General features: G+C 37.4%; 1 protein-coding gene across 8 annotated transcripts in view; it reads left to right on the top strand.

Moving 5' to 3' along the window:
- SLC35D2 (solute carrier family 35 member D2) overlaps positions 1-13,117 on the top strand; it is a 53,914-nt gene extending 40,797 nt beyond the window's left edge. For 5 of the 8 annotated variants that reach the window (XM_060155384.1, XM_060155382.1, XM_060155379.1 and 2 more), the window contains 4 exons: positions 3,027-3,094; positions 10,604-10,682; positions 11,665-11,747; positions 12,483-13,117. In XM_060155384.1, the coding sequence (XP_060011367.1) occupies positions 3,027-3,094; positions 10,604-10,682; positions 11,665-11,747; positions 12,483-12,585 (333 nt within the window). In that variant the 3' untranslated portion in view covers positions 12,586-13,117. Of the gene's footprint in view, positions 1-3,026; positions 3,095-10,563; positions 10,683-11,664; positions 11,748-12,482 lie in introns of all 8 variants that reach the window. The other 3 variants (XM_060155388.1, XM_060155383.1, XM_060155380.1) reach the window with 2 other exon arrangements.
- Positions 13,118-13,373: the final 256 nt, after the last annotated feature.

The raw sequence follows: 13,373 nt of genomic DNA, 5'->3' as shown, positions 1-13,373 counted from the left end.
GGCTCATGGGCTTCAGTAGCTGTGACACAAAGGCTTCAGTAGTTGTGGCTCACAGGCTCCAGAGCACAGGCTCAGTAGTTGTGGTGCACGGGCTTAATTGCTCTGTGGCATGTGGGATCTTCCCGGACCAGGGCTCGAACCTGTGTCCCCTGCATTGTCAGGTAGATTCCCAACCACTGCACCACCAGGGAAGCCCCTCAATTTTTTAATTTGTATCAGTATATGAAAAGTGTTTGTTTCTTTCCTTCACATATGATAAAAACTATAACCTATCACTTATATCTTAGAAAGTATAAGAGGCCTAACATTTACCTTAACTTATTCAATCCTGGTGTTCTAGGAGAATATTATGCTCCTATTCTGGCTTTCGATGCTGGAATATCTCAGTATTTACCCATCTAGCCTCTTCCATTTGATCAGTCTCTTAAGATTTCAAACAGAAGTTACTATAGTTACCTGAGAGCCCCAGCAATGATAACTATTCACTGAAATTCCAGATGGATCAGAGCTAAATATATGGATTTAATTTAAAAGTTTATAAGAAAAATTATAATCAGAAAAATATATTTATTTTCTGTAAGAGACTGTAAGAGAAGGCTTTCTATAAGATGACAAAGATATGAAAACCATAAAGTTAAAAATTTGGCTCTAATTTAAAATTATTATATGATAAGAGATGCCAAAAGAGATAACACTGTAATCAGTAATTTTTAAAACTCTGTAGGAAAAAATAGTAAGATTTTTCACTACTAATGTTGTTTTGCTCTGTGTTCATTGAATCACTATGAATTTCTTCCAGTTGGTCACTTTTAACCATGGCTGAATCCATTTTAGACTGTGAACCAAATACAGAAAAGTAGTGAACTTACATAATTAGGTGTGTTAGTCTGCAATATAAAATTGCATTTTATTTGCCAAGTTTGGTTTGATTGTATTGAAAGTTAATTGAGGAATTCGAGTGAAAGGTTAACTTCTCTTGTTAATGGAAGGAGTACTTTGATGAGTCATTATTCCCGGTTGACTGTAGGGGGTCAGAGATTGTGTTAAGACTCGTGTGTGTGACTCACTGTACTGGGGGTTCACTCTTGGACCTTGGACTTACACAGTCATCGACTTAACACAGTCAGCAGATCTGGTAATAGCACCTTGATTCTATCTGTGATTGACAAAGTCAGTAATGCCAGCTCCTCTTGTTAACAAATTAGGCCCCTGGAAAATAGTGGGTGAACTTTCTTTAGTTATTTGAATCATTGCAATAAGTTCAAGGTACATTTAGCATGTTGCAGTTGATGAATAGGGATAAATAATAGGACTTTTTTCTGATGAAAAAACACATTAATGAAAAATGAAAAAGATTCACACTCCAACATATTTTCATAGCAATAGTGAGTCTAAAGGAGGAAGTACTTAATATTGTTACTCATCTTTACTTTCTATGTTTTCAAATAAATGTCATGCCACATGACTTTTTAAAATGCCACCAGCAGAGCCTCGTGATTATTAAAGAAACAAAATAAAACTAAAATCTATCAAAATTTAGGCTGGCAATGAATCCAAGTATTTTTATGAAAATTACTACATAGCTCTCAGTGGTTTATGTGGTATCAAGAATATATAGTTTTTGTATACTGTTTTCATAAATACTCCCAGTTCTTTAAGTAAATAAGTGTTTTCCTACCTTTGGTTTGAAGTTTGGGGCATATGCTTTTCTCTTATTCACAATCTTATTTAATTTTTCAGACACAGAATGTTTTCCATAAGTTTCTGTTTGGTTTTGATCTTTGACTGTCTTGGTATAAACTGTCCTGGATGTTTTATGACCCTTTGATCAGCTTGGGGCTTGCCAGTAAGACAGATTTATATTTATTATATTTTTTATTGCACAAGTAAGTGTTAAAAAGAAAGTTTTATTATGAAAACTTTCAAACCTGTTCAGAAGGAAAGAGAATAGTATAACAAATCCCATGTACCCATCAACCATGTTTGGCAGTTATCAACATTTAATGTGTATTTTTTCATAAGAGGTGGTCAAAATGTTACTAATGAAACAGTGACAGTAAAGTCAGAGAAGAGAATTCCATTTTAATTGGTTTAAAAATTTGAACTATAAACTTAAGAAAGATTTAAATAGTTTTAAATCTACAAAGTTACTAAAACTTGGCTAACAAAGTATTGCTTAATAGAAAGTGAATAGTGAATTTATATTTAATCATGTTATTCAGCATGTACTTACATATAGTCTTGAGTCACTGTAAAGTCATTTTTGGACGCAGGCAAGGGACAAATCATGAATAAAATACTCCTTTTTTTTGTTACCTGAAAAGGGTTTTTATTTTCTCACCTAAGAGCAGAAGCTGTCTTAAACTTCTCTGTCTACCAGCTCCTCTACCCCAATTACTTGATTGCTTTGTAAATAGCACCCAATAGTTTATTTGTTCATGATACATCCTAAGCATTTGCAAATTTTTTTTTTTTTTTGGCTGCTCTTAGTTCCCCAACCAGGGATGGAACTGGGCCCTGGCAGTGAAAGCTCTGTGTCCTAACCACTGGACCGCCAGGGAATTCCCATTTTTTTTTCCTCTTGTGCAAATTCTTGAAAACAGTTTATGAACTTTAAGTTTTCTTAGTCTTGCCAGCATTATTAAATTTATAATAAGCTTTCTTTTAAGATTATTTATTAAAAACACAACGCTGATTTTATGACTACAAATTAGTAAAGATTTAATGATAGCCACAGCAATAATAGCTGTCATTTTGCTCTTGCCACCTGTAAGTTTCTAAACAATTTCATTAAATCCTCACATTGACCTTTTGAGGAAGTTTTTTAAAAAATAATCCCCGTTTGTAAAATGAGCCTGAGGTTCAGGGAGGAAAAATAATTAGCCCAATGTCACACAGCTAGTATTACCCAGGATTTTTGAAACTGTATTTTCTGTTTGGGAAACTGGAATTTGTACTAGAGTGTACACACTGGTAAAACCAGTATTATTAATCTAACCATTAGTTTTCTTTCTTTTTGATAATAGGCTACTGAATTCAACCAATGGAAGAATGTTCTATTTATCATACAGTTTCTTCTTTCCTGTTTTTTGGGGTAAGAAGCCATAGATAAGAAGAAGCTTTGGTCTATGGTATCTCTTAACAAGTCTAATCAAAATATACATTCCGTCTGCTCTGTCAAAATCCCTTTTTGCTTCTCCAGCTTCTACTGAAAAGTAGCACTGCAGCAGAGGTGTGGATTGGGACCCATGCTAAATGTGACCTTCAAAATATGATGTTGCATATTGATTTCTGAAAGTTCGTTTGAAATAAAATCAGCAGCCCTGTCAAATTCAAATGTGTTTTTTGTCTTTGTCACAATATCCCAAGGTTCCCAAGGTTCTCACCTCACATAAATATTTGGAAATAACCATTTTCTGTAGTGTTGTACCTGTTATATTCAGGGTGTTTTCTAAGGAGAAATGCCCAGGCCATTATATTGCCCAATAATTTTAGGCTTTTGTTCTTAAAATTTTCCTTAGGTATAGCTTCCTGTTGAGTGGCCATGCAGTTTGTCTTTTTATATGTTCCCCAAACTTGTAAAGTCCTTTTCATGAATAGATAATACATACAACTAGTAAATAATACAAAAGCTGCAAAAGGATGCATAGGGAACATAAGCCGCCTTCCCTTCTTCCCTGCCTTGTGACACTGCAGTTTTCCTCTCCAGAAGCAACTGCTGTTTGGAGTATCCTTCCTGGACTGGGCTCCATGTATACACAAGCACCTGTGTCTTATCCCATAAGAAAGGGTCTTTGAATGACTGTCTTGGAATTATTTGTCAAAAGATTTTTCCTGTGAAGAAAGATGAATTCCCCCTTATTTTTTTACATTACTAGTACTGTAATTTTCATTGTGTGTAAATGAACTAAGACAATTCATGAGTCTTTGATCAACACTCTTCAATTCTTAAACTTGATCTTAGTTGCAGTAACGTAATCACATCAGTAAAAATATTTATGTATATCCTCAAGTTCAGTAATTCTCTCTTTAGCTGTGTCTGATTTAATGTTTAACCTGTTTTTTGGAGGTTTTTTTTAAATTTATTTTTTATTGAGGTATAGCTGATGTACAGTATTATGTGTTTCAGGTATACCACATAGTGATTCACAGTTTTTAAAGGTTATATTCCATTTAGAGTTATTATAAAATATTGGTTATATGCCCTGTGTTGTACTGTATATCCTTGTACCTTACTTATTTTATACATAGTACTTTGTACCTCTTAATCCCCTACCCCTATCTTGCCCCTCCCTGCTGGAGTTTTTGATTTTAACAATTTTTACTTTATTTGTAAAAGTTCCACAGTTTGTTTTCAAACTTGTCTGTTCATTCTTAACATTCTTTTGTGGGTCATCTTTGAGACTGTACCTTTTATTTCTTTAGATATTACACACATAGCTATTCTGTATTCTGCATCTGATGATTCCAATATCTGCAGTTCTTGAGAATCTAAATATGTCGTTGGTTGACTAAATATGTAGTTTGTGAGTATCATTATGGTTTGCTTTCTTGTGTATTTGGTGACCTGTGATTTGTGAGCATATTATTTAATCTTTATCAGTCCTGTGGACTGAAAATTGGAATTTGAGAAACTTCCCTGCAGGGACAAATTGTTTTTAGTCTAGTTGGTAGCCAGGTGTGCCCCTGGCCTGGACCACTCTGGCCTTTTTGAGGGTCTGGCCTCAGTGGGCTAGTGTCCCTTCTCACTTGGGGTTTGGCCCAGGGCTCAGTTTACAGACAGTGCTGTTTTGCAATGGCCTCTGCCCTGAAGCACCCTGATCCTGTACCTATTGTCTGCTGCTCTGATGCCTGCCTGGCTCAAATCCCCTTATCACTCTGTACCCAGTTTCTCCCTTTTCCAAAGGGGGGATATTAGGCAATCTCTTGTGCCTCTTTCAAAACCAATAGTCTCTCAAATAATGTGTTCTTTCAGGCATTGGTTGTTTGGCAGTGGGTGAGTACTAAGTGCTGTCAGTACTTAGGCAGCCATTGTTGGATGCCTAAGTGTAGTAAGATATTTGTAGTTTTCCCAGTTGTTGACTGAGAACATATAACTTTGAAAAAAATCTACTAATTTGTGTTTGTGAGTTACCCTTTGTGAAATCATCCTTTTCCCCCCATTACAATTAAAAAAAAGTCAACCCATATCACACAAACTCAGACCAGCACGTTTCCTTGCCTAAGCCCATGTTCACCTGTGAACAGCAGAGCCAAGTTTTAGTTTTATCTCATGTCATTATAAACTTGATAATATTTTTGTTTTGTTTTGTCTGTTTTTTTCACTTGCACTTTACTATTTAACCATTCCACGAAGGAAATCAAGAAGTAAACCTTTTTTTTTATTATTATTTTTAAAAATTTTATTTTTGGCTGCATTGGGTCTTCTTTGCTATGTGCGGGCTTTCTCTAGTTGTGGTGAGTGGGAGCTACCCTTCTTTGTGATGCGTGGGCTTCTCATTGTGGTAGCTTCTCTTGTTGCAGAGCACGGGCTCTAGGCACGTGGGTTTCAGTAGTTGCAGCACGCGGGCCCTAGAGCACACGGGCCTCAGTAGTTGTGGCACGCAGGCTCAGTAGTTGTGGCGCATGGGCTTAGTTGCTCCACGGCATGTGGGATCTTCCCGGACCAGGGCTCGAACCTGTGCCCCCTGTATTGGCAGGCGGATTCTTAACTACTGTGCCACCAGGGAAGTCCCAAGAAGTAAACCCTTTGACGTCAGCTGTCTGCAGTGAGTGGTGGGGTGGGCAGTGCCTGAGCTGGCACTTCTGGGGCTTCTTTGTCAGAATCTTGACCCTATTGATCTACAACTACGTGCCTTTTTTTCCAATTAATAATGTGCTTCCTAGAAAACAAATACTCTCTTGATAAAAGTTCTTAATCAGTATTTTATCAGTAGTCATTTTGCTTGTAAAAATGTCATAAAGGCATAGTAATTAAAAATAAATCAGTAAATGATGAAAACATTAATATTTCAGCATTCTACAACTTTAAGGGTAAAAACTAGGTAGGTCTCAGTTTTTTAAGTGGGTCTTTTGAGGACACTAAAATCATGGCATCATTCTAACAGGTGCCTGTACTCTGGAATCAGATGGCCTAGATTTGAATCCTGGCTTTGCCACTTTTTAGCTCTGGGTCCTTGGACAAGTTATTTACCCTCTCTGAGCCTCAATTTCCTTATCTTTAAAATGGGAACAATGATGTAATGTAGCTAATTTATAAGGTTATGTGTATTGAATGAGTAAAGAGCCCTTAGTGTAGACATATAGAAAATGTTCAGTAAGTGTTAACTATTGTTTTTGTTGTTAATATTTCTATTTCTGAGCCCAGCCTGTTCAGTTTGGCTGTCCTTTTTCACCCCAGACAGATTTGGTTCTGCCTATAGCCCATGACTTCAATAGTTTTTCTTCTGTTATGTCTGCTTCATCTTCAACCACCATGTTTTAATTCTGAAACTGCTCTAGAAGGAAACTTCCATTTTGGCATGGTGCATTTTTCAGAATCCTGCTTTCTTACAGTTTCTCACTCAGAGGACACGATGATTAGGTCACTTGCTTCTTTGCAGTAATAGAAACCATTGTAAGCTTCTGAGCATATCCTTGCTTTTCAGAACAACCGGAACTGGCTGTCCCTTCTCTTCGGTTCATGCTCAGGGAGCCTCAGGACTAACGTGCGTGTTCCGACCCTTGACTCCAGAGAACTCTCTCTCAGCTTCTTTCTTATTTTCACTGCTTTCAAGTTTGCATTTCAAACTTGCTTTCTCTGACCACCAACCCTCTATCCGGAGTTGAAAATATAATTTAAAAATTATAACACTTTAGAACTGTATGTTAAGAAGCCAGTGGAATGGCGAAAAGAGCAGACTTTTCTTCTGAGTCATGGTGAATGATTCAGCTTTAAGAAATGCTATTTGTAATCAAGAGTTTGTAAATAAAGCATATGATGAAGTGAAATTGCATCAGGCAGGTAGACTGGATTGTGGGAGCCACGATAATTTAATGCAGGTAGAGGTAAAATAAGACTGAAATGTAAGTTGACAAACTAGATTTTAAAAAGCTAGTTCTGCTGTTCTTTTTAATCTTGCCGAGAAGTGACAGGTTCTGGTTCATTCACAACAGCATCTGGCACCAGCCCCTAAGCCCTGGAGGCAATTATCCTAATCTGTTTCTGCCCTAGTAGCAGCCTCTTTGATCTCACTGAAGCAGTAATATATTCCTTAATAGAAACACAAATGTATCAATTTTCCCTACTCACAGCATAAAAAATGTTCTATTCTTTGAACCTTCACTGATCCTGCCAAGATGTAGGGTCCAAGACAAAATAGGATTCTGCCGATTGCTTGGACACAGGAGTGACAGAACCTTCAGAGAGTGTAGATATTTCCATCATTTCCCAACAAACCACATTGTAGCGTAAAATCGATGCTCCAGGAAAATAGATCATATTTATCCCATGACTTTGGCTTCCCTGGCACACCACTGAGGTCTGGGGTAGGAGAGAGTTCTTACCAGAGATGGGCAAGATGAGATTACTTGAAATTCTTTGAAATCTGAAATAAGCAAGTAATGTGCTTGGGTACAATTGTGGTTGGTGGAAGGAGTGTAAAAGTAACATTTTATTATTTGAACATTTGTGTTGGACTTCTATGTATGCTTGTACATGGAATGGTAACCAGCAACAAGTTGTAAACAAGGCCATTTGAGTTCTGCCTGTGACTCCCACGAGTGTGCCGTCCAACTTTGGGTTAATCAGTTATTTTTTGTGTTATTTTTCAGAAACAGGAAGAAACCTTTGAGCAAGGGTTCTGGTTCAGGGGTTTTCACATGGGTACCTCCATCCCTTGGGGCCCTATAAGCCAAAACACCAGCTGGTATCTGTTGTCTGAATAAATGTGTATCTTTTGTATGTGCCATTAGTTTTCAAATGTACACAGATGATAAGTATGATTTTATAAGTACGTAATGGCAGAAATGTACTGAAAATTCAGCCATGCTTTTAAATATCTTTACATTTTATTAATTCACAGATGCTAAAATCAAAACTGTCATGTGGAGGTTGACATTTTTGGTGTTAAAAGTGGTTTCCTTTGCATTGAGTTAATGGAGGGTCTTTTAATTCAGAACCTTGGTCTTAGCCAAAGGACAGTGTAGGTGCATATTTGCGTATAGAAATAAATCATGTTTCTTAGAAAAAGTTTTAATACACTCCTTTGATCCTCGTCATTTTATAGTTACCCTCTGGGGACACCCAGGTGGTATACTAAGAAGTGCAGCCTTTCTGTCTGCAGAAAGTGGCTGTTCCTGTGTCAGATGCCATCTGTCACTTAGGAGGACTGCCGCTAATTCAAACTCCCCCAGGAGGCTGGAGACAGGGACTCCTCCCCTCGCTCAGCCCAGCTGGTGGGTGAGTGTCCTAGTGGCCCACACTCATGCTAGATGGATATTGGCCAAGGTGGTTTCGCTAAAATGTGGAATGAAGAAAACATTGCATGATTGGAAACCCTGGAGTAGGAAATTTTAAGCAAAAATAGGACATAAAGGATATTCATGACTGTCTAAGTTTAAGGCTGCACTCCAGTTTAGGAAGCCTGCAGGAAGCTTTTCTGTGTCCTGGAAATTGGGTTGGGCCCCTCCTGGGAGTTGTGGTCTCTGTTTTATTTTATTAGACTCTTAGCTCCTTCAGGGCAGATGCTGTGGGTTTATATACTCTTACTACCCAGGCCCAGCAGACCAGGCACCAAGTAACACCAGGTTGAGTTTTTTAATCTTTTCATTTTATGCATAAGTTGGATTATTTATAGTTCCCTGGGACTCTGAATTAATGTTGAATTTATTAAAATTGTAAAAATTTTAAAAAAACTTAGATTTTCTTAAGCCAATTTATAAATATTCTTGCTCTATTTATAAAGCTAGTAATTTTTATACTAACATAAGAATATTTACTTTCATTATTTGATTAATGGTTTGTTAACCCAAGTTTAACTGATTGAAATCTCCTAAATAATTTACTGTAAATCAGTCTTGTTTACAACTTAGTGAATTAAAAAAAATTAAACATTTAAAATGTGATTTACAAATGTAATTGACCTGATTTTTCCAGCAATTCCAAGCCTTAATAAGGCCCTAGAGAAGCTGATGGGCCAGGTTGCTTTACAAGTCTAGCAACTCTTTGAAATCTAATAAACCAAACTTGGCAATGTGGTAAATCAGCTTCTTTTAAACATTTGAATACTGTGTACAGACTTAGATTTTCTTATCCCATTCAAGTGAAAATTGCAAATTTAATATCAATTGCACATTTTAAATACAAGCCACAAAGACCAAGATGTTGGATTCTCTAACTTGCCAAATTATTGTAATTACCTTAATAACAAAGACAGACATTATTTTGAAGATTACAGAATTTGTTTGTAATTGAGTTTATTCCTCAGCTTGATGTATGTTATCTCTAATATTTTTTCTCTATCATCCCGGGTAATGAACATACTCAGGACAAAAACGGTTAATGTTTGTGATCTAGATTCTGTTATTAACAATCAGAAGTTTGGTCCTGGACCTGCGACTGGGTGCTAAATTGCCCCAGGGGGAGTCTCCCTAATGCTTAGGGGCTGAGCCCTTTCTTAGAGTACAGTTCCCAAGCTCATGCCTTCTAACTGGTGTTTAGCTTTAAAATCCAATACATCTTACGCTCTCTCAGTATCTTTCCAGTCTCATTCTCAACCAGTTTTTATTGTAACCTCTTTCAACATTTAATCACCTGATTCCAGTGGATGAAATTTTGCACCCCACCTAGGTTACAGCTAATTTTCATTACCACTTGAGTGAAATGAATATATTTCTTTATCTCTGATTGAATTCTACATTCCTGTGTATATGTATATTTTCTTATCGGGTGTTTGGTCATGATTCTGTAGTCATTTTGTTGACAAGTGCCCATATACTGGTCCGTGTTGAATGCCTGTCAGATTAACTTTAGTAATAAGGTACAGGAGTACCACTGGCATGTGGAATCCATTATTTAAATCTTCTTTGTCCAAAGCTAGCAATCATTCAGCTGGTTTTCCCTGCTAACACCAGTGGTTCTCAGAACTGGCTGCACATTAGAATCATCCATAGAGCTTTGATATGGCATATGGCTGGGTCCCCACCTCAAACCAGTTGGAGACCCTCTGCCGGGCATCATGGTGTTAAAAGTGCACCAGGTGATTCTGATGCACAGAGAGGACTGAAACCCACTGTTGTAACATCTGTTAAATGAAAGATTTCAGATCATTTAAAAAATCTCGTTGTCCTTATCCCCTTTTTGTGGAAACACTGATGGAAAATGCACAGACAAAATGAAAAGGACACCTAAGATAGACAGTTTGGCTAATGCACGACTGGACCATTTTCCTGAAAATATCGAATTATTGAGATGTTTTAAGATGTAGGTATTTTTTAATCTTTATGGTGTGTTTTTCTTTTTTATTTGTTTAAAATGCCTGTGTGGGTCACTTACTGGCTCTTCTTAATCTGTTTATTACCCAGACCAGTAAGGCACACTCAAGTGTTTTCTTCGTTGCCCCAGGTTTCTGTTGATGTACTCCACACTTTTGTGCAGCTATTACAATTCGGCCCTGACGACGGCGGTGGTTGGAGCCATCAAGGTAAGTGGTTGAAGCCTTGAAATGCACAACCAAATTGGGGAATTGACTGTTTGATTTTATTGTTGTTATTATCCGTGCTGTAGTAAGAATGGAGGCTTGTGAAATTTTCAGCTGTGCCTGGGTAATCCCTCCTTACGTCTTCTAATCTCCTAATCCACAAAAAGAGGGAAGACTTGCTAATTTAAAAGGAAGAGACAAATTATGACTTAAATTGGGAATGGTGGGAAGGGATGGTCTGGGAAAACCAAGTGAAATAGCTGAAAAAAATACCAAATTTCTGTGCTAAGATACCTTGTGATCTACAGTTTGGTTTTCTGGGAGAACCTTGCTGACTAAGAAAGGGAATTCTTGTGAAGAACTGTTTTCGGCCTAGATCTATGCTCAATTATAAGGTGATTAACTCTGGGACTGGTGTGTATGCTGCGTGTGTGTACATGCATTTGAACACACGCTAATGAATAGGAGGGTGGAGGTGTTCTACATTCTGTTCTGCAGTTGCTTTGTGTTTCTGTTCACGTGAACTCCTACCGTGAGTGAGTGCTTCAACAGTAGACTTCTGTGTTGGCTGCCCAAGGGCCTCTGAGAATACACTGGACAGAGTACTGCTTGTAATTTATCAGATGTCTTAGTTTGTTCAAGTTTAGGACTAATATGATTAAAATTCACTATCCAGTGATGGTAAAGAGATGAAATCTGGAAAGCTGATTACACCCCAACTCTTACATCTTCTTCCTATGTATTAACTGGAAGAGGGTATGGATAATGCAGTTTCTGTGATTATGGTGCTGTGGTTTATTTCATTTTCTTTATAAAGCCATATGTAATGGTTTTTATCCACTTATTCAATATTCCACGAACCCCTGCTATATGCGAGTCTCTTTGAAAAGTAACTAAAATATTTAGTTTCAGGTTTCACTATATATATGAGTTTTCCCCCTAAAGCCTTTACTTTTAAAATCATTAATCCTCTCTTTTTCTGCAGAACGTATCCGTTGCCTACATTGGAATGTTAGTAGGTGGAGACTACATTTTCTCTGTATTAAACTTTGTAGGGTTAAATATTTGGTAAGTGGGATTTTTAAATGAACTCATTTTAGTAAAATATGAATTTTTAAAAGCCTGATTAATATGTTATAAGTGAAAGAGCAGGAGGTGTTTTGACTTTACAATTTCTAGGATAAAATTTACTTAAATCATTCAGTTCATCTCTTTTTATGACATACTCTTTCATGTGGACCATGGGGCCATGTAATGAAAATTCAAAGGGTTGAGATCTAATTTTCTGTTTCCCCCTCTCAGAAAAGCCCTTAAGTTGTGTGTCTTCCTTTTGTGAATGGACCTCACTAAATCTGTGCTCCATTGAAGCACCATGTGCTAAGGATATTGGGAGGATTGACTAAGATACTTTTGAAAGGCATTCTGGGGTCTCAGAGGTGGGACACTATTTTAGGATAATACTGTATAGTTTATTCAAGTAATAACCAAGTGCTTATTTTTTCTCCAAGTTTCTCTATTAGACTTGATCTGCTCTTTTTCTGCCCCCACAGATTTGTAAATAAGAGGGTTAATTCTCATCGATTAATACACAAATTTGAGGAAGTAAAACAGGGGGCTCAATAATTCCCTTCAAATTAAGCTGACTGCATTGTAAATCACCTATACTTCAATAAAATAAAGAAAAAGAAACAAACAGCCAAGTTATCAAAAAAAATTAAGTTGACTGTATTTGTAAAGATGTCAGTAACTGTTGGTTGTACCATCTATGGAATTTATTTTCACTCTTTTTTATTCTCCTTTCAGCATGGCAGGGGGCTTGAGATATTCCTTTTTAACTTTAAACAGCCAGTTAAAACCTAAGCAACCTGTGGACGAAGAAAACATCCCTCAGGATTTGAAGGGCTAGAACCTGGGGCAGAATTACAGACTGGCTTGCAGACTGGCGGGAATGAGGGAATATTCCCAGCTGTTTTGGTTGTGGCGCTCACCCCTGGTTAAGGCACAACAGGAATGTCTGCAAAATGCAAAGAGAATCTACATCATGTGCATGAGGAGCCATCATCAGCCCTGAGAAATGTATCCGGGCAAAGCCTTACCAGCTGAAAGTGAATCTTCTCAAAATAAACCACTGGTGAAAGGGATTGTTTCCAAGGCACTTGCGTGGACCGCACATCCGTGCGCTGTTCCAGGTACTGCGAGTGCTTCAAAGGAGGCCGATGCTGTGAGGGTGCTTATCAGCACCTTGGCCTTAATTTCAAAGATCCCAACCAAAGCAGAGTGCCAGCGGCAACATTTTTTTGGTTTAAACAGACATGTCTTTATTTTAATAAAATCAGCCACTTAACTGCCAGTAGAGCTATTTGCTAGCTTTGATTTGATCTTATATGTTGGTATCTTTTCCCAATCATCAAAGTAAAATAAAAAATAATTTATATGCATACCTCATACTGTGATATTATTGTAGACAGGCAGAAAAACAGTAGGTCATTTATTCAGTCTGCCTTGAAGGGTAATATTCCTTTCAAGGCTCATGTTGGGAAAGATTACAAAATAACTCAATGGAAAAAACAATACTCAGTGTGCCCTGTCAGCATTTAAGTTGGTCGTATTTCTCTCCTCTTCTCCTTCCAGGTTTGTTCAGGGGCTTTGAAATTCAGATCATAGGGACTTTAACCAAGGTACATTTTTTTCCTG

Source organism: Lagenorhynchus albirostris, chromosome 7, assembly GCF_949774975.1.
Source record: "Lagenorhynchus albirostris chromosome 7, mLagAlb1.1, whole genome shotgun sequence".
NCBI lineage: Eukaryota > Metazoa > Chordata > Mammalia > Artiodactyla > Delphinidae > Lagenorhynchus > Lagenorhynchus albirostris.
Note: the sequence above shows the minus strand (reverse complement) of the source record. Positions and strands in the feature narration are given on the sequence as shown.